This window comes from Enoplosus armatus, chromosome 9 (assembly GCF_043641665.1).
Source record: "Enoplosus armatus isolate fEnoArm2 chromosome 9, fEnoArm2.hap1, whole genome shotgun sequence".
Taxonomy (NCBI): Eukaryota; Metazoa; Chordata; class Actinopteri; order Centrarchiformes; family Enoplosidae; genus Enoplosus; species Enoplosus armatus.
Window position 1 is genome coordinate 18,655,094 of NC_092188.1, and position 26,806 is coordinate 18,681,899.

Below are 26,806 nucleotides of genomic sequence, written 5' to 3' on the forward strand. Positions count from 1 at the left end.
AGACTGGTTTACAGACAGGAGATCTCTCAAGCTCCGTAACCCAGAGAGACACGACATGAAAAATACTTTACTACTCACACTATGCATGGACATGAGATACAACAGACAAATGAAGGTCATGTCTCTCACACAAACAAAGACACAGACAAAACCTGACATACAGCTCAAAGAATGATGTCTGTCAATGCTCTTCTCCTGTCTGAAAGACACAATAGCCTTGTTTACTGTCCGTCTGTCGGCGAGGCTCTCACACCAGAGCTCAAGTGGTTCATATTTACTCTGCCGCTGTTACAGCAAACAGAGAACAGTTGCATATTCCCACTGTGTCACTTTGATGATGAGTAAAGCCAGAGGGACCCAATGGCTCCAATATGACATCATATGAAAAACATGACACACAGCTGATCACAGAATAAACTCCCCAAAACATGACGGTGACACTTTGGTGGAGCATTTACATTGCATAGAGAACCTGATGAAGGAGCGGACAGACAACAATAATAAAGAGCGGTGAGGGAAATATGCTGCAATTAGGCCGGTAGCGCTGTTCCACTCATTATTACACCTTTGTGTTTAAACTCAGTCTGATCTATTCTGTTGTTGCACTAAGACAAACTGCATTTAAGGTACTCACAGGAGCACTGTGACATGAAAAAGAAGGAACATCAAGAGGTTTAATCTCAAACATTTTATTTTCTCAACAATACTTTGCTCTTTACTGTCCCCATCTGGATACAGAGAGAAGTGCACTCACATCAGACAGGAAATAAAACCAGTTATATTTTGATAGATCTGTTTATTTCTTCATTTCAAATACATTGATTGCCATCATCCACTCTCTCTTCTGGTCCAGTAACACATGAGAAGTGACATGCACCCATTCACACATCGAGCGATACCTCCGTGTGTCGTACATACATTAACAAAACTCAACATGTTAAAAAAAACAACACATAGATGACATGAAAAATTATATCAGCGGTATAAAGTTCATTACAGCTTTTAAAACACAGAACTCTGCTGATTAATATTTACCATTCACTCCAAACCAAGCCATAGTGTTAGAAAGTGCTAGAAGCCATGAGTCCCTGTTTGTAGAACAACTAATACAACACAACAGATCCGGGAGCAGCCTTTTACATTTCATTGATATATTTATGGTATGAATGAAGGCTTTTTTCTACCTAGAACTTGTCACATTAAGGAAAACATCTGCCTTCCTGTTACACTTGAAAAAGCCAAAAGCCAATAGCTGAAAGCAGCTTTCTTCAGTTATCTAGGTGCAAAAATATAAAAATGTTCTCCACATGTGATTCGTGTCAGGTGAAGGAAATTAAAAATCAGGATTCAATGAGAATGGAGTAAATATATCAAACAGGTTCAGCTCCTAGGTCAGTTCTTAAATCAGGGACTACATGACAGAGCAGAAAAGTGCAACAGAAAGGTCGACATACATATTATCATTTATTCTAGAACAAACAATGTATTGCTTTCACCTGACTCTCTATTTCTTTTGTCAACAAATTAATTCAAAGGAAGACACATAATGGATTATTCTGCGTCCCCCCCTTGTTGGCATTTGAGTGAATTCATTTGGAGACATAAAAGTTACATGTACAGACATCCGTACATAATACAACACTCACACATATATTTACATGATAATAAGAGGCCTGCTGTACCATTATACTGTACAAACTCAACAATTTAAAGGAATGACGACATGAACATTAAGTGCATTCAAAGTGAGAGAGAGAACATCATTAAAAGCATCTCTGTAGTGTATTAGAATATATGCTATTAATGAACATTTGGCACTGTTTTTAGCATGGCTACACTGCTCTGTCGTGCCTAGCAACACTGGTAAGAAAAGGTTTTATTGGCTGGAACAGGCTGGCTCAGAGAAGAGTTAGGTCTGCAAGTTTAGCCTGGCTAACACAAAATAATATTCACCTATCAGAATGATGTGTTATGTGGTGACGTAAAGCATGACAGAAAAGAAAAGTGTCAGTAAAATGACTGAACTGTGACTTGTCTGCTGCGTTCATGATGGCTGCCACAGGATGCCTGGCAATGCTCTGGTGGCAATTAATGTCTGTACAGAGCATGGCTGAACACTCATGTACCGTCATGTGAAAATGAATCCTAAACTATGTGCAGATGAAGCACACAGTGGTCAAAGCAGCCGGCTGACGTGGACCAAAGAAATTATTGTTACACCAGGAAGTGTCCAGTGTGGCGGTGATTCATAAACAGCGTCATTTATGGCTTAGAAATGGAGGCGACCTTAAAACCTTAAAACAAAGTGAGGTCCTGCTGTATGCATTTTTAGGAGGTTTCTATTACAGACGTCCCATGAATGTACTCTTGGTACCGCACACTTAACTGACCTAAAATGTTTCGTTGGATCTTCACAGAGGGCAGGGACAGGAGGAGGTGTAAAGAAGGATACCAAGTTAATCAGAGGGAGGGTCCACAACACTATCACGAAATGCTGGTATGACTACACAGACAGACACACAGACACACACACACCAGCCAGAGTCATGGGAAATTGTCATTTACATTAAAATGTGCATTATTGTTATCATTTGCACATAAATATTTGAAGAAACTATATTAATTCTAAAAAACCTTTTACTCAAATGTGTTTTAACCCTTGCATTAGAAACCTCTCGACGCATGGTATGTTTCATTGATGGAACACAGTTTATCTCTGACAGAACGCTAAACACTACAGACCACGTCCATCTATATAGAACAACACAGTCTTTGGTCACTAAAATATCATTAAGAATTAACACTTCCTTTCAAGTACCTTTCAAGTAGTTAAGTGTCAAAAGAAGCAAAACAAAGCTGCTAACGGCTAAATATATGTGCACTTGGATGTATGAGTGTGTTTGATCAGTTTTCATTTTCTATGACTTTGTAACGTTGGTAAATCTGTTTGGCTTCTGGCTCCTCATTTGTTCCTGTTTTGGTCCCTGTTTTGGTGACTGTTATAATGAGAGCACATTTCTAAATGTTTTTTATAAACTGCAGGCCAAATCATAGACATTCTTCATCTTTTCATTTTATGTTGTGGCGATCTACCCACGTGTGACTAAAGGAAACGCTGAGATTTGTATGTAGGTCTTTGTCTTTGTGTGTGTGTGTGTGTGTGTGTGTGTCAGTGGAAACGTCCCATGGCCTCAGCAGCCTTCACTCTCACCACAGGATCTGGATCTTGGAGCAGCATCACTAAACCTGAGGATGAACACACACACACACACAAAACACAGTCAATACCAGATGACACACATAATGAGTTTAAATATTTGAAGAAAAGACAGTCGTGGCAGTGCATCACCTTTAGTGATGGTCCCCATGTTGAGGTGGGAGAGATGCTCCTCTGGAAGATTCCCCAGCAGAAACCCTGATGAAAACACACACACACACAGTCACATACACCTTATGATCAGGCCACATAATATAAGAACACACTGTGTTCACTGGTTTCATTTTCATTAATAATGTGAGTATAATTATTATTAATGTCAAAGGTTATGTGGAAAAACGGAACTTCTTGCATTTTAAACCTCTGATTACGCCCCAGGAGGTTTTAAACATGCAGCAAGGTTACAGTTGAGTGTTATAGCCAGTCATACCTATAAACATGGCAGCTCCTGCTCTGACCTCAGGCCAGTTGCTCTTGAAGAACTGGATGACTGAGATGTGATAAAAGTTCAACATGCCTGGGAAGTCCTGAATCTAGGAACCACAAAACATGCACTGAACATCAAAAAAGAGCAACTATCTCTTATGTAGTTCAACAATATAATATATCCTGACTTTGCAAAGAATCTTTTCATAACATTGTTTCACAATTTTCCCTTATTCGGCCACATGTTTGTTTGACTGTGTGTCTCACCAGGTACTTAGTGAGGTCATTAATGAACTCTCCGTAGTGCAAGCTCTTGTCATCGTGGAGGTGGTTCTGAAACATGGCTGTGATCGGCTCTGATCCCACCACAGGAGCACACACTCGCATTGCATACTTACACGCCTGGACAGATGCAAAAACAAAACCACATTTGTGTGAAAAAATGTAACAGTTTGCCCTGTAGGTCTAAGATTTGTGTGTGTGTGTGTGTGTGTGTGTGTGTGTGCGTGTGTGTGCGTGCGTGTGTGTGCGTGTGCATGCACATGTCCTACTGTACCTTGACCACCTGTGGGTTTGGGTCAACCAGGTGTAACAGCAGGCTGACCAGAACATTGTGGATCTGGTCTTTGAACACTGGCTCTCCTGAGCCAAACTTGGACAGGTTCCCCATTAGATGGATGGAAGCACAGCGGATCTCGTCATTCTCCTGGATGAGCACAGAGCCAGAAGGTACTGTCAGCGCTACATGTGTCCGTATGTGTGGAAACAACCTCAGTGCTACAGAAGACTAACCGACCTCAGTTAAAAGACACTAAATACCATATGTTGTATTATGGGTCAACACTGAAATAATAACTAAATAACTCCAGCACTGTTAATATAAAATACACAAACTTGGATACTTGATTATTCTGAGAGTTATCATACAGTATATATCATCATACAACATCTTGAAAGATGTAAAGGAAACTTACACTTTCCAAGAATGGTTTAATCTTCATGAAGATATAGACCACTAGTAAGTGGACATTCTTCTTGTCCAGGTAGAGGAGGACTTTAGAAAGACCCGACATGGCTTCAAGCGTAATCAGCTTACCTGCAGGAAGACAAGAGGCAAGAAATGAAAAAGAAGTTTTCTGCTAATGACAACCGATCCAGGATGAGTGGCTGAACATGTCGTATGATAAACATGATGGATGTGGTGAAGGAAAGTGAAACCCGAACCAGTAGACTGTAAGCTTTAGGAATTACTGCAATAAATCAAGGGAGCCAGACTACAGATTACTGTGACTTTACTTTTTCCAGCATAGGAAACGACTTTGCTGTCAACTTACCTGGGTCGTCTTTCTCCTCCATGCCTGAACTCATAGCTGCTAACAGCTCCTTGGCATATTTATTCACCTGGTGGGAGAAGGAAGTCAGTGATCTAACAGCTAGTTTGCATATGGTAGCACACAGTATATGCTTTAGCGTGTGTGTGTGTGTGTGTGTGGGTGAACAATGTACCTTTTCAGGGGATCCCACGGCTATATTGCCCAGCCCCCGCACAGACAACATGCGGACAGTGCAACAGGGATCTGATATCCTCTCCATCATGTTGTTCATTAACACGTCTATCAACATCAACTCCGTCACCACGTGATGGTTTAAGAGCTGGACAAAAAATCATGTCATGTCATTCATGTTCTCCATCTGCTGCTCAATAACAGCTGATCGGTGGGTGGGGGCATTTATTGTTCATTTCACTTAGCTCAACGAAACACTGGGCCCCCTCCTCACACAGAGAATAGTGAGAGAGATAATAATGCAATATTTCATGGAGTATCACCTCAGAGAAGAAAGCAGTGACAGTGATTCTCTGGCATTCGTAGATGTTGTTCAAGGAGGGACACAGACACTCCACAATGGCAGGCAACCTGGGACCAGCATGCTTAGCCATTGCCCTACAAACAAGACAAACATAGCCAACTTTAGCCAGACTGATGTGTAGATGAATTATTGAAACCACAGATCTACTAGTTATGAGAGACAGAAAACAGGAGAGGAATTATATTTTAATCATTGATTAAAGAATAGTGCAAAAAGCATAAGGATGTTGTTTGTGTTGCGTTTACTTTTTAATATATTCCTTCATGAAAGGGATTTAAAAGGTTTTGGACTCCCGATAAATGTGTTGAGCTTCACACATTTAGTTTCTGATTACCTTAAACATAGACGTCACCTGTTTCACATACACATTGATGAGCAGTTTGGCAGAAATTTGTTGGAACTTCAAGCTACATTTTTACTGATTTCTGATTGAGATCTCAAACTGAACCCACACAGCTCAGTGTGTGTGTGTGTGTGTGTGTGTGTGTGTATACATGCCTTGCCAGTAGCGTAACTCCAGTAATGTGTGTATTCAGTTCCCTTATTGCATCCCAGGCCTTATCTTCATCCAGTCTTTTCATCACCTCATCTAACTGGGCCCGCGCTAACAAGATACGCAGGGCATCAGCTGCTACCCTGAAGGAAAGAAAAATACAATTACACCAAATAGTTAGTCCACACAGATACACCTGAAATTAACCCTTTATAGAGCTACCACGTAGGTACCTCAACTCCATTTTACTAGCTATAAAGAGAAGAAGATTCCCACCCTGCTACGTGTACAGAGGCAGTGTGTTTATTGTTGTTGTCCTTTGGTGCTGAGACTCCGACACTTGCTCCCAGTCTGACAGTGAGACAGGAGAAAAGCCGAGGGAACAGGCTGACTGCCGGCTCCTGACTCTGGCCATTTAATAACAGTTCTTTGAGACCACATGTCATCTGGAAACAAAGAACACACAGAAACATGTGGACACGTTAACACATGACAATCATCTCCTTCTGCAGTTTCTGTTTGGTATGAAGTTGCTACTGGTGTGTAATGGTGTGTCTACACAGGCTGCATAACGGCCCATGTTTCACTGACGCTGCGCTCAAGTCTATTTTCTTCCTTTTTACGCGTAACTACAGTGATTGTGTATTGGCCTCTCAGTGCTGCCAAAATGCAAGGGGTCCTACTCCCAATACTGTCCCTGAAGGCATCCTGTGTAGACACATACGTAGGACTAAAGCTGCTGCTGCCCTGCTATGTGCTGCATTCATTACGTGGGCTGTGTAGACATTGTGTAACTTCAGACAATGGCGAATGATCAGTAAAACTACCAAGTTCAACAACAGTAGCTAGCCAAAGGACATAAAACTGTGTAAGTTTGAAATAAATGTAATCATGTATGAATATCATAATGTTAATCTAGAACTTAATAGATAGTATGGTCAGTAACATGTCTGTGATAAGTGACATGTGTGAGACATGTGAGTGTTTGTGACTTACAGCCAGTGGCTGATTGGTGGCCATCTTTGTTGTCCCTCCCCTGATCATGGACTCCTTCCTGTCTACGTAGGGGGCCATGATGACAAGCTTCTCCATCACCATCTCAATGATCTGATTGGCTACGATGGGGTCTGCTCCCAAGGCCATCCACATCTCACTGGTCCAGCTGGACAGAGAGACAGAAACACTTCATGTTTAAGCGTCTTCCATTGAAGAAAAAAATAAATGTGAGAAATTCTGTCCAAAGAAGACAAAAAACTGATAATCTAAAGAATTTGGTAATCAAATTTACTTGATGAAACATTTTGTGGCCAAGCTGAGGTAGAGTAGTTTATATAATTATAAGTTCTGTATTTATACCTGTCAAAAGGAAGTGGCTGGTTAACTAGGGTATTGATAACAGTCTGTAGATGCTGAGAGGCCAGGATTAGTACCGTCTGTCCCGCTGCCACTCTCACCTACACACAGGTACAACAAAACAGTTCTTTCAGTTCAGTGGGTATAGATGAAAAACAAATAATTAAATAAGATATAATTGCATTGTGAGCTGACCATTATTGCAAAATAAGTCACAAAAGGCTGAATCAAGTCTGCATGGCTATTGAATAATACATATTTATGCTGAATATTGTGGTACTGATCTGTTCTTACCTGCTCCTCTGTGATGCTCTGCAGACGCACATGTAGCACCTCCATCATCTCAGGGACCTAACACACACACACACACACACACACACACACACACACACACACACACACACACACACACACACACACACACACACACACACACACACACACACACACACACACACACACACACACACACCATACAACACAGACAAAGAAAGAAGGGGCAACACAAAAAAGCACTGTCTTTGGTAATCCAGTACAGCACGAGTGTGTGTCAAATAATGGTCAACAACGGGCTGTGTGAGAGAAGTGTGTGTGTGTGTGTGTGTGTGTGTGTGTTACCAGGTCTTGTAGTCCCCCTCCTCTGTTCTTCAGCAGAGTATTTAGGATGACAGATGCAGCTCTGCAGCAGTTTGTCTGACTGTCGACCAGCCCTTCAAACAACATGAATACCAACGTCGTCAGCTGCTGCTGAGGCAGACGCTTACTCATCACCTGACACACACAGGAAAAGACCCGGTTACACAGTTTTACTGTATAAGTTACGACTCTGCCTACTTACTTGACACAAACATTAAAAAACACTGATTGTATGACCATATCATGGTGGACAGAGTTAAGCAGAATAAAGGCAAAATAACTGAAGTTTGGAGTATTGCTGAGTGGTACAAAGTGTGCAGTACCTTGGTGAGGTCGGAGCAGGTCTTATATAGAACTGAGTGGTCAGGGTTTTCTAGTTGGTCTTTTAGGGACAACAGACTGTCCACAGCTTCATCTTTATAATCTAAGGAGAAACCTACACACAGAGAACAATGGAAAAAATAGCAAATAGTGATAATAGGAGCAAAACTTAACAAAAACTAGTCCTTGTATGTCAACATAAAAAGTTTAGCTGGACTGTGTAGGTTGAGTCAGAAATAACAGTTGTTTAAATAATTATGATGTGACTGTAAATCAAATCAAATCAAATGACAAAGTAAAAGGTAGGGGCTCTGTGGCTCTGTACCTTCATAGCGTAGCTGTATATAAAGCAGTGTGTATATACAGTCCATAGCAGCTGTGCGTACAGCAGGGTGAGGGTCAGAACATCGTGGAGACAGGCGACCAAGCAGAGCGCCAAGGTTGTGGAAAGACACCATGTTCTAGAGACAAAGTCAAATACAAAGAAATTAAAGAAAGGAGAGGCACAAAATGGCTGCCACATCAAACTCAAGCTATCATTTAGTGACCTTCAATGGCTACATACTTTAGATCATTGATTGAGTTTGAATGATTTACAAGAATTATACACTCATGGTTGTCAGGACCATCATCAAAAGTACCATCTGTGGTGCGTTCAGGATAGTTATGCTCTCAGAAATCAAACCCACAAGACAAACAGAAAAAATGTGTGTGTGTGTGTGTGCGTGTGTACCTTGACAGTCAGGTTATCCAGGTAGTAAGCCAGTATATGAGCAGTAGCTGCGACAGCTCTCTCTCTCTCGTGGTCCTGCCCGGAGCTCAACCATGACTCAATGTGCTGCACAGGACAATAATACACGTCACGCCAGACAACACAGACCTACAGTATCATACAACCAGGAAAGTTACTTCCTGATGTATGGCAGTTTATTGAAGCCAATTATTTGTTTTAATTAGACAGTTGAACAACAAGGAAAATGGATTTGCTGTTGTTCCGCAATGGGCTGAGGACAACAGCTGCCACCATTTGTATCCATAGTAACAACTACTCAGTTTTTAAAAATGTACAGTTAGAATACAACAGCATAATGCAATCATACAACTATTACTGGTACTTAATACTATGTTTAGCTAAAGATGAGAAGAGCTGATCAGTCTGAAACAGCACGCTTCACCTTGAAGACACTCTGCAGGCCATCAGGTGTGGGATCCTTGGCCACAACACTTCTCAGCAGCTCCTGCAGTGCAGCCTGTGTGTCTTTATACAATGCCTGTACATATTTACCACGACATGTTAGTTTGACATCAAGGCAGCATTTGAAACATGTTACACAAAATGTTTAATGAAGTATACATGTTTCAAAGGTTTGTGCGTCTCTCTACACGAGAATGGATGTTAACAGTGGGTTAATAAGATTTACTGAAGGACAAGGTTTGGTATCAAGTTGGAAGCGTTAAAATCAGTGGAGGCACTAATATACAGCAGATTTGTGAAGTAGCACCGATACTGTATGTGTGTGCACACATCTCTGTCTGCTTTATTTCACCTTTCTCTGCTTGGGGTCCAGCATCTCCTCTTCTTTAGTCTTCTCTGGAGTGTGTGTCTCAGGCGGCAGAGAGAACACGCTGTTCACACACACCTTTAGCAGGTCAAAGCTCTCGTTCTCACTCAGTGCAGGGTCCAGAGGCCTGAAGCGCTAAAGGTCAAAGATAAAACACTGGGAAATGACAGAACCTCAAGTGCAAGAATGCAGGGATACCACAGATTTTGTGATTAACACAGTCATTGTTTTTATTTCTAACACAGTTCAGTTTGGGCTCATATCTGTATTCTGCTGAGTTCCTTTAAGTTGCAATTCTGTGATTTTGATTTAAGTTTCATCAAAGAAAATCACTGTAATGCAAATTTTACTTAATAATTAACTAAGCATGATCTCAAGGGCATACTAATGTCAATATCAAACTAATAGAATCGCCAGTACCATAAAAGCCAAAGTGGGTTCACATAAAGTGATCTACTTGTACATAGACATGTACTGTTGCAATTATTCCAACTGTGTTTTTCAGCTGAAGGATACATTAGGTTGGCACAGGTGGTCATCACAAGATGGCGTACTGGAGTCCTCATTGAATCAGCCGGCTCAGCCTTGATAAAATCCTGACCAGGGTAGACATAACAGCGGGAGGGCAGATCAGAAAACCATTGTTGTTCTATCAGCAATCAAACATTCATGACTTGTTTTGACAAACTGAAATGACAGACTACTGACCAGCATAACAGTAATGAGCTCCTGTTTGCGAGAGAAGATGTAGCCTTGCTTCTTCACACACTCACTGATGGCTTTGGCTATGAGCCCAACACTCTGGATCAAACTGAGCTTCATAGTCAGGTCCTGAAATGTGGGAAAGACACACAAACGCATGTCGACAAAACACAGAGAGACGCACAGAGAGACAACCGAATAAATGGAAGGATATACACAGATCAAAAGATTCAGGTCAAGAGGAAAAGTAGGCTAAATATGAAGGAAAATTGGATAATTGCACTTTCCAAATGGTCAGGAATGCAAATAAGGCGAACTGCAGCCCCCTTCAGCAGATGCAACTCTACAAGTGAGCATAAGCGACAATCCAAAATCATTCCAGCAATATTAAAACGAATCAGTCAGTCAATCAACTCAGTTCATCAATCAATCAAATCAATCCAGTAAAGGTATTGTAGATTGATCCTCCATGCCTACGATGGAGAGAAGTTTGAAATCAGAGTTGATTAGAGGAGATTGGTGTAACAGCACACCAGCTGCAGGGTCTGGTCAAAGAAGTGACAGAGGAGCTCAAGACCTAGAGACACAACAAGCTGTTAAGATTCAGCAAGAAATTACAAAAGCCCCTTTACATTGAGCGTGAGTCATTGGTGAGCATTTAAAGTACAATCCACCATTAAGCAAAGAAGGAAAGAAAGCGACAACCTAGTGTGTAGATCATGGGGAGATGGATCTGAAAGTGAAGGTATCATTTTATGGGATTTACAAATTTCACTTGAACTCTAGCTTGAGAGGAATCAAAAGCTCAATGTAAAAGCAGCTTGTGGCAGTGTACAGTATTTTTGCCAAACTATTTGCATCCCACAAAACAAAATATTAAAAAACAGAAACAGCAGAAATATTGCAGCGGAGTTGTAAACCAGCATGAGAACCATAAAAAGGGTTATTTAACAAGAAGCTTTCCTTTTTAAATGCATTTAAACAGACACAAGTAACATAGTGGGAATGTTCTTTCCAAGCTGCTTTCAAAACTCAAAGTACTTTGGATGCAAGGTTGGAAACACTATCCAGTAACCATGTCACTGGTTTTAATTTTTTAGATAATCCACCCCAAATCTAGCTCAGAGTATCAAACACTCTCCGCAGGCCATACAGGGGATTGTAAAAAGTGTGTAGTTTGATGGTGTGATTTAAGATGTTTTGACACTTTTACTTGGTGAAAATTGGTCACGACTGCAATCAATTCAAGCTGATAACAGCTGCTGTTCTCCATCATTGTGGAAACTTTTAAACAGCCTAGAAAGCCTTCATGGGGTGTTTGATACTTTTGTTTTGGTGGTATCACTTCAAGCTACATTTCATGGAGGTAGAGCATTTTCACTTGCAATGAGCACAATTGCAACATTAGCACTGGTCTGTGTTTTCTAATCAACATTGTTCCAAACCGACCAATTTCACCGCTTAAGCAATTTTTAAATATGACTCGAGTTGGTATTAGCTGTACACGTTTGAGAAGTAAAATACAGTCCTCAAACTAAACTGCATTTTCAAAATCAACATTACTCTTAATGATGCATCGTTCATGAATGCCTTCAAGATACGGGTACTAAAATCTGGTGCTCTACCATTGTGAAATATAACTGTGATACAGCAAAGTAACAGCATAAAGAACAAGTAGTATTATTGTACCAAGCTGTGTTTTCTTGACTTGAAGACTTTCAGTAAAGATTTTAGTGACGATATCAAGTGTGCGGAACAGAGGTAAAAATACAAAGAAGAGAAAGGAAGGAGAGCAAGATGAAAGAGCCCTGATATCCCTGTGACGATACCTTTGTCTCTACTTTAATCCCCAGAACCTGTATGAAATAGAGGTGATAAAGTCATGAGTGCACACACAAAGAGTTAATTAGTAGTACTGATGTAAGAAACAAATAATTAAAGAAATTGTTAGGTGAAGCCGATAATATAATCCAATCCAACGCTATTTCAGTCGGAATTCTGCTGTTTGTCATGTTTGCAAATGGTCACATTATACCTTAAAATATCTTAAATATATAAATTATATCACAGTAGCAATAGCTTCTAAACGCATTTCAAAAATAAAACATGAACAGCTGATCTTTTTTTGTTGGAAAGGAGGCTGTGAGTCACAGGATATGAGACCTGGTAATCCGACATCTTTGCATACACAGGCAGAATACTGAGTTATACCTGACCAGTCTGATGTGTGTGGAGATGCGTATGAAGGTGTGTGTGGTTGGAGAGTTTTTAATTAAATTTATTTTAAATTGATTTACATTTTAAGCATTATTCCGTTATTGTCATGCATTTATTTAGAGTGACGCCAGATGTGGTTCTGAGTCGTCTATTCTCAGCTCAAAATCTACGACCCAATTTCCACAAAAATACCAACATCTTGCTTTGCACCGCCTCATTTGAATGAACCTCTCACGTGTTTGCGCCTCTCCTCCCACCTGTGCACCGTGCACTGAGCATCAAAATGCCACACAGAGGGTCAAATCAAGCCTCAGGTCAGGAAAATAACGGTCGGAGCGCTGCTTGCACTGGCCATTGCACCACTATGAAAATAGGGCCCTATATGTTTAATATGCTGCTGACTCAACAAAGAAAGACAAATGGCTTGATGACAAAACACTGACAAAACAGCTGCATCACACACAAGGAGTGTTACAAGCAACTATATATGACCACTGAGTAGGCTGAAGTCATACATGGTACAAGACAATGGATTCAGTTGGATTTAGTTTGAATACAGTAAACTACTGTAATTCTAACTGGAATATCTTTTATTACATACTGCAGCCCTCGTTTCTCCTTTTCATCAGTGGCATTTTTCTCAAATTATTTGTCTAAAATCCCATCTTTAATAACAAAGTCATGTTGCCTTAGTATTTACATTACCTTGGTATTGAAGTGTTTACTGATGCAGCGAAGGATGTCTTGATCAATGCGGTTCAGTATCTTCTCTGGAGGTGCATTCAGAGCTACTTGACCATAACACAGGATTAATGTGCTTTTTACCTTCTCTACCTCAACATCATTACGCTCCTGAGGGCAGGAAAGAAAGGAGAGGCAAAGACAGACAACTGAAGCTCTCTGAACATTAATAGCAACACAACCAGATCTAAAGAGACCAAGTGATATCTATGGTAAAATTCTCCTTTCGGAAATATCATAAAAGGTTCTTGTACTTTGAGAAGGTTGAAGATGCTCGGTGACTTCTTGAAGGCGTCTGACTTGCCAAACTCATCCAGCTTGGCCAGAGTTCCCTCTAAGTGGCTGTTGGCACACAGACCAACGCCCATTGCAACTCCCTGTTAGATACAGATAAACCATAAGTTAGACCTTAAACCTGTGCAGGTGTGAAACACACAATACTAATCATTGAGACATTCTTTCAAATTTTCTCACAACCACAACAGCAGCGAAATCATCATGTGAAAACAGTGTTTTCAGGTACCTCTCTCTCCACGGCATCATTGTGTCGTGCTGTAAGGAGGATTTCCTGCAGCTGTTTTTTAACCACCTCCTTATTGAAACACTGTTGGAGAGTCACTCCTATACATCGATACAGGAAGTTCTAGAGAGTGAAAAATGAAAATTACATTGCCATATATGTACTTGACTGTACTAAATACTGTTTTCCGTTTACTGTTTACTATGTTCCTCATCAATGGTTCTCATCCTACAGGTTGGGCCCCCTCATTGGGTTGCAAATCATGTTAGGCTGTCATGAAATGACCACTAACAGAAATAACATTTGTACTATACAAACTTCATTTCTACAAACTATTGATAAATAAACAGCATAAAGTCTCTACACTTGGAGGTGGGGCTCTGTGGCTGTTGGGTCATGAGGAGGTCATGAGCCCCAAACGATGAGAACCACTGTTCAACAGTCAGCTTTTTGAATTATGACAAACATGAGGCTCTACATTAGGCTTGCTGTGGGGGTTTAGCAACCAAACAAACCACAAGCATATGTCTCGTCATTTAATGTCACTGGACAAACGTTGGTAACTATACCAAAGCACTCTTGCTCTCACACTTACCTTCTCCTCTAGGGCGTTGTTATATGTAGAGAGGTATCTTGTTGCCTCAGCTCCCAAGTGACACACCCACTTGTCATCGTCAATAGTAGCCAGGGTTTTAGACAAGAGCTGAAGACAATTTTATCATGTTTAGGCATTTCAGATTTGAATATTTCTGTATCAATGTAAACAAACAAAGCAGACAGCATACTCTCCCTCTATGAAAACGGGCCTTTTCATACATTAATGCAAAAATAAAATACATTTCTACCTATTATCATTGCATTTTAGTTTCATTAAAATGCAAAACACTGACACATTATAATGTAAATTAGATAACAAGCCCATATACAGTAGATAAGCACACCTTTAGCAACTTTTCATCCCAGTGTTTCTTATCCAGGCTCTCTGCCGTTGACTCTGGAAACAACAAAACACGGTCAGACCACTCTACTATGGAGGAGAAAACTACTGTACATAAATAGTGAAAAGGAAAAATGACCCAATACACCATGCACCCTACAAACGCCTAGATGCTGTAAACTAAGTAGAGCAGACTCAAGTGTCAACTATGGTGTCACTACAGGAAAGCAAGGCTTCCTCTAAAGCTATTACATTCTATGAAGAAATATACAGAAAATCTTATGTCCACATATCTCCATACCCTCTAGCACTGAAAGCAGAGGAGGTATCTCTTTCTCCCAGAGTATCTCGATGTTGGGGTGAATGTTGAGACTGAGGATTTGAAGGAGTGAGAGGGATGGAGCTCCATGACCTCTGCTATTGAACGGGAACGCTGCGTTCACCTGGGACACAAGAGGGCACAAACACGTGTAGACAAACACCAGTCAAGAATGTTATAAATGACTACCTACTACCTTTTACCTATGGAAGCAAAATAGCAGTACAACTCCTTTCATCCCTGCTCCACGTTAAATATACAGTAAGAGCAGCTCTTAATATTAATATAATATAGTCACAGATTGTGACTGAAACATTAAAGGGAAAATCAGACTTGACAAGTGATAAGGATTATTTAGCATGACAAATAATTTGTCAAAACCAGGTGCTGCACTAATTATAATCAATTACAATCTGTTGCTCCAGCCAGTTTTTAGACTGGATGTTCAGTGAGCCTTTGTTTTATACTTTGGCTCCATATGAAGTCACCAGAGTTTATAAAAGTGTTATAGAGTTGGATTTACGTACCAGCAGTCTGACCATTAGTGTTTGAGGAGAGGGCAGATTGACTGAAGGAGAGAGACACATTTAGCTTGGAGTGGATTTCACAGAACAAGAATGGTAACTTTCATATTGCCAAATTTCAATGCATAGCAGGTAACCGTGAGTAAATATTCCTCCTACCTTCCTGTGTGAAGTCTATGTTGAAGCTGGGCTCCTGGTTATTTTTCTTCTTGTTGCCCAGCACTATCAAACTCTTACACAGAGGAGTGGTGGCATTGCTGAACTGTGAAGGGGTCAGATAGTACAGCAGCTTTGGCCACAGCACCTACAAACAACAAAAACACACATGTTAATCTGTCTTAACACACACAGTGGACAACAACTGCTATTACTGGTCATACATTTAACTCCATCTAATTCATTATAAAGCACAAGCTTCATAAACATCTGCACCAACATGAGCCGTTTAATGATTTTGGGAACACAGATGGATCAGTCACCAACAGATCAGAAAGTTGGATGAAGTAGATAGTCGACATACGTCAGCTAGTCGTCCAACAGTGGTGGTCAGGAGATGAAGGGTGTTGTCACACATGGTCCTCAGTGCCTCATTGGTCACCTCCTCTGGATCTGTGGGCCTATGGCCTCGCTGGAGACACACAGACACAATCACACATGGATAAATGTTTCATATTCCATCCCCTCAGACTTTCTCCTGTAATGCAAACATTTTCAAGTTTAAAAAACTAGTTGTTTGATTTGCAAGCCCCATCTACAACTTCTTATAATAGGCTTCAGCAGATACAGTATGACACACCTGTGCACATCATCTGTTGCATTGATAACTTACTGGCTGTGGTGTGTGCCTTCCATATTGTCCATTGACCTCACATATGTACGCATATGTTTGTTTGCTTAATTGTTTTCTTAAACTTGTCGTTTATTAGCTTTATTGAACATAAGGTGGAATATTTTCGAAATTACTTGAGCAGTAATTCTCTTTCTGGAAGATTCATCAAGTAATAAAGTAATAGTAGTAAACTACCACAATCCCACAAGCCACATACATGAATATTCATAAATGAATAAAATTGTTATGAGAAACAACTTCCACACAAACCCGTTCATAAAAGTGAAATCCAACAGAAGTTGTACCTGATAGGTGTCATGTAAGGCACAGTGTTGAACTATGAATCGAACCAGTAACTCCCCTCCGTCTAACTCCAGGTAGCCATGATGAGCCATCGCACTGATCACCTGGACCACACGCTTCTTGACCTGGTACATAGAGAGAGTCAGTGTGAGACATAACAATGTACTAATATCAACAAAAAAACTTCTTCTGGAAAAAAGGTTAAAGAGAAAAACCTACTTTTTATGATAAAGGTAAATAGTCACAGAGACTGTGTGTGTTACCTTGTTGCTGTGGTCAGCCATTGGTTGTCTGATGCTGCCCAGAATCAGCAGCTTCTTACCCTCCATTGTGGAAGCTGCAACACACACACACATGAACACATTAAGACACACACACAAATAGATAAAGAACAGATAAGAACAGATAAATAAAGGAGGATTACATGTAGTCTACGACTGTGCTCACATATAAATTAATACTTTGATATAATTCACAATGAATGACTTTCAACTGCCCTCCTTATGCCGAACAATCAGTGATGTGTGTGGAGTAACAGATAAGATATAGGATGAGTTGGGGGATGCACGTGTCACTTGTGCACTGTATTTTCTCACTGGTGGAGTTGATGAGGTGGCGAAGGACAGCCAGGGAGCCCATCCTGCTGCGCTCATTACTGTTTTCCAACTTCTGGAGGACAAACATAACCAGCCGATCTGGGAAGGAGTTAGCTAGAGGGGGAGAAGTGGAAGTAGAAAGAAAGAAATTAAAATGGGAGATTCATAAACTGCCACAGAAATACAAACACAAGAGCAAAACAGAGGAAAGACAAGAGAGAGGGGAAGAGAAGTAGACCAACTACTTCACCGTCAATATGATTATCTTGTGGTCGACACTGAGTCCGACACACTAATGGATGATCTCATTACTGTTCTTGTGACTCCATAGAACTAAAACAGATGGAAAGTCCTGATGCTGTTGGACAACATTCAGCTGTTTCTCCACACTTAACAAGGTCACCACAAACTTTCTTATGTAATCGTCTTAGAAATTAGAATTATTTAATGAAGTGGCAACAACACTCAAATTCAACATACAGATTCACACATAATCATGAGCACCAACTGAAGAGCTTTAGTACCTAGTAAGCTGAAGCAGCGCAGGGCCTCGTTGTGGTTCTTGACAGTAGGGGAGTTACTGTAATCAACAGGGGCGGACACCTGGGGGAGACAAAGGAAATGTTAAACTGTTCTCTGTAACATGTGCACCCTCAAACACCTTCATACGCCATGAAGCTCTGGTGAGCACTGACATTTTGGTTACATGGGAAAATAAACTCACTTCAAACTCAATGAAAAGATCTTTCTGTAACACATGATTTCTATCCATTTAGTAGTAATAATAATAATAATAATAAGGAAAATAAGAGTATAAATGGTAATGACAGTTTGCAGTTTGCACCAGGTCACACATGAGAAGTTACATTTACAAACACAGTCTCCCACTTGGGGAACATTTTTGAACTGTAAATAAGAACTGAGAGTAACTGAGACTAAATTCAGCTTGTGTTTTTCAAGCAGCTAATTTTGGCTTAACTTCTGTCACCTTATAGTTACACACATGTACATGTTCAGTTTAGCATTTACAAACACAGCTGCGATTTTGTGCAAGATTGCGATAGGAATGATGACTGTAACTGTTGTAACAGGTACTGCTGCTGCAACATTATAGTGAAATACAACCCAGATCATATACACATGTCATTGGCAGAGTCATTGTGGTAAAATGTTGCAACATCAAGGCATCAGGCCGAGCGTCAGCTGAGTCACAAGGTTATGAAAACATCTGGGAGCAGCAATTCTCTGACAGTCACTTGACACATCTAAAAGAAAGCAGCATCGGGGTGAATATAAGAGGCAACAGGGGAAATCCAGTCTGCCCTCTATGTAGCCACAGATTTGTAGTTTCAATGTGGTGAACCGTTCTGTCACTAAGCAGGAAGACTGAGCCACAACCTAGTCTTGTGATAGGAACTGCTACACAGATTGTTGGCAACCAGCAACTGTCAGAAGTCAGACCAGACAGATCCAGGAGCAGCTGATATAATGTAGTAGTGTTGGTAAGTGTTGGTAATGCTTTTATGCTTGCACAAGGTTACTGGGCACTCCCACTGATTTTTCAGTTTTTCAGTTCCGACTTGAAAACAACTCCAAAAGCAAAAGCCCATGCTGCTACAACAGTGATGCCTTAATGGGACTTTTTTGATAATGTTATTTATTGTACAGTGTCAAAAAACAGTGTATTACAAGTAAAGCTGTCAAGATTATGGCAATTCTTATTTGAAAATATGTTCCAAAATGGTGTGGAGAGGTCCTGACCAACATTTATATGATTCAGAACATTTAACCTTCAAACAGAGTAAATGATAGGTACCCTGTCTCTTGCAACTAAACACATCAAAATAAGGTTCCTCTATTCTCATCAGTTCTTAAGAATTCACTTTAACTGTCGGTTTTCAAGATGATAAAAAAAAACAGGTAATCAAGGAAATAGCTGAAAGTTAGAACATTTCTGCTTTTATTTGTCAGTTTATTAAATTCATGTAAAAGAGTCTAAAAGTCTGTTCAAATATACCTGGTTTGGATCTATGGATATAGGCGGAGCACAATCTCTCTGAGTTTTCTGCCTAGCTCCACCTTTTTATGAGCATCTGTATCATGTGTCACCTGGTTCACTCAAGGTTAAAGCTGCAGTATATATTTTAGTATTTACTTAATGTGTACCTGTTGATGCAGTGCAAAGAGCAGGCCGTCCAGTTGTGTCTCCAGCACCCTGCTGCCCATGTTGACTGAAGCATCAAGCACTTGGCACAGACTCTGAGTGGAGGCAGAAGAAAGAAAAGAAACACTCACCCTCTGAAAAAGCTAAATCAATTGTGTAATGTTGCAGTTACTAGTGTCACGTTACACACACTGTGATTGGAAACATGTTTTAAACCACAAGCACTGCTAAGGACACAGTGACAGAAACAAGAGATGAATCCCTGTTAACACAAATTATCCACGTCACAAAATCCATAATAAACAGTCCACTGCACTCGCGCTTCAGTCCATACCTACCTTGCTAATGACATAGTGCTCGTTGTTTTTCTTGTACAGGGGCAGAATAGCAGGAATGAGTTTAGGAATCTGCTCCTCCAGTTTCTCACTGGCCATCAGATGGCACATAGAGCCCACTGCCTCAGCTACTGTTAGCCTCAACTACAACGCACAGAGACAGACAGACAGACAGACAGGATGTCAGGTGACAGACATGACACGGATTAGCTGAAATAGATTCACTCACTCCCATCATCAACTAGGTGTGTGTAGATAGGGAACAAATAAAAAGGGGAACTCTATAAACAAATATATATAAAAGATAATGCACTGAACTCTTTGTTTGCATATTAAGTCCCCTTTTGAACAGAGTTGTGAATGTTGTTCAAGTGAACCATAATTAGCTCTAATAGGTTCCCTGCCTTCTGTAATGCAGCACGAAGGCATAGAGGTGAAATTGTTAGACTGAGTTAACATGGCCAAGTATAGGCTCAATACAAATGCAAACAAGAACTTGTATGGTTACTATACTGTTAAGATCACATAGACCACCGTGCTCTAACAGATCAAAACTATGACCAAGATGCTAGTGGTTACCGTGTTGTTTCACTAATTTGGGAACAGTTAATTACACCAGTAAAATGTTCTCACAGTGCATAATAATTCTGTTGTAAGAAAGAATCCCTGCTTACTCAACTTGAAGTCACTGAACTTACCTTAGACTCTCTGCTTTGTAACCAATTATTGAAGAGGATGTCGAAAGCAGCATAGATTTCACTGGAGAATGTGTCTTTTCTGACTGTGGGATCTGGAGCCTTGTCCAGGTTGGCGAGGTACTCCAAGATGCTGTCACTGAAATGACGTAGAGCTGGAGGGAGAGAAGGAAAACAATGTGATGAGAAGAAGAGAAGAGGCATATTTTGAGGCATAAGTTTCACCTTTTTGGAGGTGAAGGTTCTGAGGTTCTCACCAAAAGAGAAGACCCACTTCATGTTGTCCTGTTTGGCCATGCTCAGCATGGGTAGCATGGTACCCAGAATAGCATTCAGGAAGGGTACCATGCCATAAACTAGAGAATAAGGAGAAGAGTACAGCATTAATGGCACAATACTACTTAACACTTCCTCTGTAAGGCAGGGACAAATACACTGGTGATCAGTGCTAAATAAGGCAGAATGTACAAAACTGAAAACAAAAGCAAGAGCAAAATTTTAGTAGTCCCTGGTGAAATCTATCTTTGCACATTGCAAATTCATAATCAATATAATAGCAAACAACATGTTAGAATCCCATTATGTATCAAAATAAATGCAATTTCAATGTATCTCTGTATTGGTCAATGATTTACAGCTACTAAAATTTCAGTTTGTACTTCCTCTAAAAATTCTATGCTATGCAACATCAATCCACAAGCAAATGCAGACACAAAGGTCAGCCACTCAGACGCTGGACATATACAATGAACAGGGATTGTTTAGCCGCTGATCCAGATCCCAGTCATTTCATATCATTTAGTATTAATGTTCATGTCGAATCTTGATTCGATATTGATACATCATAAAGATGCAAACGCACATTTACTATAAAGTAGACCTGTATTAAAATGTGAAAAGCAAGCCAAATGTTTGACAGCTTCCTAGTGTGTCAGTCTGGAACTGTTTAATTACACCAGCGGCACTTTAAATGCATGGTACACCGACAAAATGTGGCAGAAACAGAGCATTTCTTTTCAACTCACAGTGTCTGTTCTTGCTGCATCAGTGTGGATGTCATCAATTGAAACTGCTCAGTGATATTTATTTGTTCATGCCATCTCCTGCAGTTCATTCCACCCTAGTGCTTTGGTAATAGGCTGGAGTGTTTTAAATGACTGCACCTGGGCAACTTTGGCAGCAGGATTGGAAATAAATCAGGCTTTATATACCCATTACAAATCGATTATAGATGTCTTGATCAGTTCAGTGACTCTGGACATCCCTAACTGCAGCAGGTGGGAATGCTAGAGCTCGGCAATCAATTGACAAAAGCTTCTTATAATTTCTTCTCCAAAACAAAACATATTCCAGTGGTGTGCAAAATCTTTGGCCTGCAAATGCTGTTTTTGGACAGGTTTTACAGGTTCATGTCTTTCTCAACAACCTCTGAATGCCTGTCTTGTGAGTTCTGATTTCCTGGTGTGTGTGTGTGTGTGTGTGTGTGTGTGTGTGTGTGTGTGTGTGTGTGTGTGTGTGTGTGGTCTTCCTTATGGCCTTAAGGAATGGCCTATGTGCAGTTTCTTTGTGTTTTCGTGTGTAAATAGTTTACTTACCATTGGAATCAGAAAGGTTGGCAAGCGTCTGGACCACAAAGAAGTGAGGTAGGAGCCCCGGTTGAAATTTGCTGAGTATCTCCTCCATGATGTCATTGATGTGCTTGTTACCTACAGCAACCAAGATATTACTGGCTGCCTGCTGCCAATCAGGGATGACCTCCTAAGTGAAGCAGGAAGATTAAGAAAAAAGTAAGGAAAAACATAAATCATCTGCCCGCATGCAACAAACAAAAAAATGAAAAATTAACGTCTCATATTTGACCTTTGATCGTGTCATCTCATCTGAGGCCAGGGAGATGATACTCTTTATCTTGGGGTAACTGATCTCCTCTATCCTGCAACCCACAATCAGCTCAATAGTCTGAAGAATCACAACTCTGTGGGTCACTACCAACTAGAGGAGGAGGAGGAGGAGAATAACAGCAAAGAGCACATTTAAAATACAATATCAAAACAAAACGGAATACTAATTAATGACACAGCATGTATTTGTCTGTATAAATCAGCAGCATGCAAAGTAAATGTTAGCAACTGGCCTTAATGTAGACAAAGTAAAGTGTGATACAGCACGTTCAACACCGTGTCAACAACAAAGGACAACCTTTCCTCAGTGTAATGATGCCATCATCTGATAATCACAAAGTTAAGAGTTGCGACAGTATGATAAGATGTTGCAGCATCATACGGACACAAGCTGATTCAGAGACTTTTCTTAATTGTGTCCAAATGTGTTACAAGTAAAAACAAGAACAGGAAAATCATTTTTAAGGGATGTTTTCCCTTTATCATCAAGCTCCATTAGTGATTGTTTTTCACTTTTGTAGGTAGACTGGTTCTAATCTATTCTATAGGCCCATCCAAGTAAAATGTTAGTCGTGTAGATACTGCAAATTAGGTTTGGGCAGTATGTGTCTGTGGAGGTGGGCGTGGTTGGCATTCAGCTGCAGGAGAGAGGTGTGGGGATGGCTCATGAGAGCAGAGCTAGGTGAGTTGATTGGTACAGCTGGTAATCTGTGTCTGTGTTTGTGCTGGCTGAACCCCCGGTGGAAACGAAATTTGCCACAAGGTAATTTTTATATCTCAACAGTAATGTAGTACATTTTCTGGAAATTAAATCAGCAAAATGTTTACAGATTCAAAACTAATTTTTTATTTAAAAAACATAAATGACAGAATCTGTCTGTCTGATTTTGGCAAATCCAGTGAATTTAACACAAATGAACTTCATCACCAGAGCTGAAGTTGATTAATCATTTGGTTCATCGACAGAATTGGAAACTATTTTGCTAATTTGATAATTAATCATTTAAGTAATGATTCATGCTCCTTGACTGACATCTGTAAAATCTGAAAACGTCAGACTCTCTCTGTGACAGGAATGCACATACAACCACTTATTGCAATGTTTACATCTTGTTACATGTGTGAAACCTCTATCAGGAAATCTTGACTTGCCTGCTGTCTGTAACAGGCCGGCAAACCACATGCTAGAGGATCTGGGAGGCCTTTTAAGGGTGACTGGGTTTAACAGATTAGCAGCAGACTTTTGGAGTAACTGGAGTCAATACGAATCTTTTATAAAACCACAGACATTTCCATCATGTAAGTACCACTTTTTGTGCTTGCTGCAATCCAGCTTAATGTGTAACAGGCTAAAAGAATATTTAGCCTTATCAGACATCAATGGCATGTCTCTGTGCCCCGTCCACTCTTGATGCGTACAGTGTAATCACACTGTATGCAACTGGGAAGTGTTCTTAGCTAGTTTTGACACATGATACCAATAACACCAGCACTAGAGACAGAGTCAAATGGTAGTATTAGCATGCTCATGTGATCAATGGCTACAAAAGTGTGTGTGTGATAGGAATAGGTTACTGATAGTTCCAGGTTCAGCTGGAATGTTTTCTTAGGTAGTCCTTAGACTAAAACTGTCATAATAGAGGTGTATTCTTTACCTTTGGGTGTTTCAGAAGGTAGTCCTGACACATGGCTAACACTTTGTCCGGCTGCTGTTTTCCCAGGGTCAACATAGACTTTCTGACCTGTTCCTGGACCTCCAAGTCTTTATCGGTGGCCGCATCTAGTAGAGCCAGGGTCACCTCTACAGGGAAAACACAACAGAACAGAGACTGAGACGAAGGATTAAAATGTAGAAATCAGAGAGAAAAGGAGTAAACACAAATGGCATGACCAAAGATTGATACACCTGAGCAGCAAAACCATTGGCTACCTGAAAGAAATCTGAGGGAAATATGCATGGCTTAGCTTTCTGTGTCTAGCAAATTAATTACTGTAGCTGAAAAGAGGCAGACATAATAACAAGTTGAGAGAGAAGAGAAAGGGCTCACGTTCCACATCTGTCTCCTCCATGGTGGAGAGCAAGAGGGCTGGCTTCCTGGAGCCTGTGGCCGAGGATGTATCGTCCCTCCTGTGGTACAGATGGGCAGAGCCTTCCCAGAACAGAATATGAAGTGTGGATATAAAGTGACTATTCATGTGATATATCTTGGTAGTAAGTCAAGGCTCAACAAAGTGCATTGTTCTTATTTTCATTGGAAATATTTTATGATCTCTCTTAAAATGTGAATCTTCCCAAGCCCGGCGCACATGATGCCTGTATAGTGGTAAATATCTATCCAGAGTAAGTGATTTGCTGGTAACGTCAAAGCACAGGGGCTTTCTGAAGACAACCTTGACAACGTTTCACATTGCTTCACATGACTGATACCGAGAGGCAGCGGCTGGATGACTGACATGACAGCAGACAAGCCAGATGATGACGGGTTACATCTGCCCCTGACCTCCGTGACAGCTAACATTGAGACGACGCTACTGTCTTCAACCAAAAGCTATCGTAGTCTATTTGGATAAAGTGAATTCACTTTCAGGTCTAACAGTCACTCTCTACGCTTAACGTTAAGCTTACCACTTCTTTAGCTACTATTACGACCACCAACTATCACAAATACGAAGTAGCTATCTCGAACAATAACTTTTAATATTACGAAGCTACATAAAGATGACATTAAAAAAAAACACACACACACACACACACACACACACACACACACACACACACACACACAGTTAGCGGGGTTAGCTACGTAAAACGCTTAGCCCCATGTGTTTTAGCTGGTGTTACCTAGCTTTAACCTGTTTTGGTGGTGGTGATGCTGCAGCAGCGAGCTAGCCCATTGAGACACGTTAGCATGCTAACCTAACATAGCAGCTACTGCTACGGAAGAGACAACAGTGTCCCCACATCACAGACTGAAGGAAAAAGCCTTGCTATTGAAGAAATTGACAACACTATTAAAGCTAACTTACCAAGTCCCAGTGAGCGTCCGCTAAACAATGGCCTCTCACGACAACGCTGCTTCTTATCTCGGTTTAAACAATAGGCTTCCCTGTCAGTGACACAGTTAAGAGTTAGCGTTGTGTGTCTTTCTGTCACTGCAGGTGTAAACACGCCTGGTCATGTGCTTCCAGTCAGCAGGAACATATCAGGGAGGGGGCGTACACAAACTGTCACAGCACCGAGGCAGATAGAGCTGCACTGCTCGACGTATATTACTGCCTTTACAGTCTGTTTTGCACAAGACTGCTGTATGGAGACTCAGCTTTTATAATCAAATTCATATTTCTCGTCTTATGTGTGTCTCATTTTTGTATGTCTCTGTGTATCACCCATTACCGTTTCATCCAGTTTTCACTGGCATAATGAAGCAGAGGTGAAAGAAGTATTGAGATTCTACCAGAAGTACCAGAATGTAAAAATATGAATATCCAAAGGTGAAAGGTAGCGCACACAGAGCTTCCGGAAAAAACTGACTGGAGACAATTTCACCCAATTTATTTTGGAAACAAAAATGCTAATGCTAATCAGAGCATGTCTGATGAAGGCCACATTGTCCTGAAGATCTGTGTGCTACTTTATATTGTGTTAGGTTGTTTAATCTGTAACGATCCATCATTATTTATATATTATATTACATGAAGATTGTTAGAAGCAAAGTAATAGAAAGGAAGGGAGGAACAAAAAAAGTACAATATTCCCTCTGTTTGAATTAGCTTAAAATGGTACAGTACAGTACAAGTATCACAAAGTTGTCCTGTCATATCAAGTCATGCTTTTCAATGTGCAGTTCAGTCTTATTCAAACCGATCTTTCATAAAGGTATTGAGAAATAAAATGTGTTGTGCATTCCTCAGCACCTTCAGAGTCTTGATTGCCACATCTTTTAGCAGTCAGTCTCTGATGACGGTTGGACTCAGCTTTGACTCAGCCACCCCTTCCACTCCCTCCCAATACTCATGTCAGTGGCAACCAAGACCAAACCTCAGCAAACATTTGTTGCAGGAATTCTACAACTTTAGAGTTCAGGTTCTGTGTGAATTATGCAAATACAGGTACACAAAACAACCCTAGTCCACTGTCATCATTTG

At 40.6% G+C, this 26,806-nt stretch overlaps 1 protein-coding gene across 1 annotated transcript; it reads right to left on the reverse strand.

The window, feature by feature from the left end:
* Nucleotides 1-776: 776 nt before the first annotated feature.
* mroh1 (maestro heat-like repeat family member 1) lies at nt 777-25,804 on the reverse strand. Its single transcript, XM_070911418.1, has 45 exons — nt 25,688-25,804; nt 24,709-24,810; nt 24,316-24,461; nt 22,620-22,751; nt 22,355-22,517; nt 21,017-21,115; nt 20,763-20,914; nt 20,068-20,208; nt 19,732-19,824; nt 18,090-18,168; nt 17,566-17,679; nt 17,233-17,306; nt 16,972-17,094; nt 16,358-16,465; nt 15,997-16,141; nt 15,841-15,881; nt 15,296-15,437; nt 14,999-15,051; nt 14,653-14,760; nt 14,061-14,180; nt 13,792-13,914; nt 13,502-13,648; nt 12,409-12,435; nt 10,586-10,708; nt 10,394-10,473; nt 9,863-10,004; nt 9,491-9,586; nt 9,049-9,153; nt 8,641-8,776; nt 8,318-8,430; nt 7,977-8,129; nt 7,653-7,709; nt 7,362-7,459; nt 7,002-7,167; nt 6,282-6,451; nt 6,011-6,148; nt 5,472-5,586; nt 5,150-5,296; nt 4,978-5,044; nt 4,618-4,739; nt 4,200-4,349; nt 3,911-4,045; nt 3,648-3,750; nt 3,350-3,415; nt 777-3,246 (listed from the first exon to the last, which is right to left on the reverse strand). Exons 2-45 carry the CDS (start codon nt 24,728-24,730, stop codon nt 3,170-3,172), a joined length of 4,911 nt encoding a protein of 1,636 aa, XP_070767519.1. The 5' UTR covers nt 24,731-24,810; nt 25,688-25,804; the 3' UTR covers nt 777-3,169.
* Nucleotides 25,805-26,806: the final 1,002 nt, after the last annotated feature.

Bases quoted from the DNA above. Each gene is read 5' to 3' on its own strand.
- mroh1 (XM_070911418.1), bottom strand. From the start codon at position 24,730: ATGGAGGAGACAGATGTGGAAC. The intron at 17,307-17,565 runs GTGAGAAAATAC...TGTGTGTTGCAG, and splicing joins CCACCTCATCAACTCCACCA to CTTCCACAATGGAGGGTAAG. The intron at 4,046-4,199 runs GTACAGTAGGAC...GCATCTGTCCAG, and splicing joins CAAACCCACAGGTGGTCAAG to GCGTGTAAGTATGCAATGCG.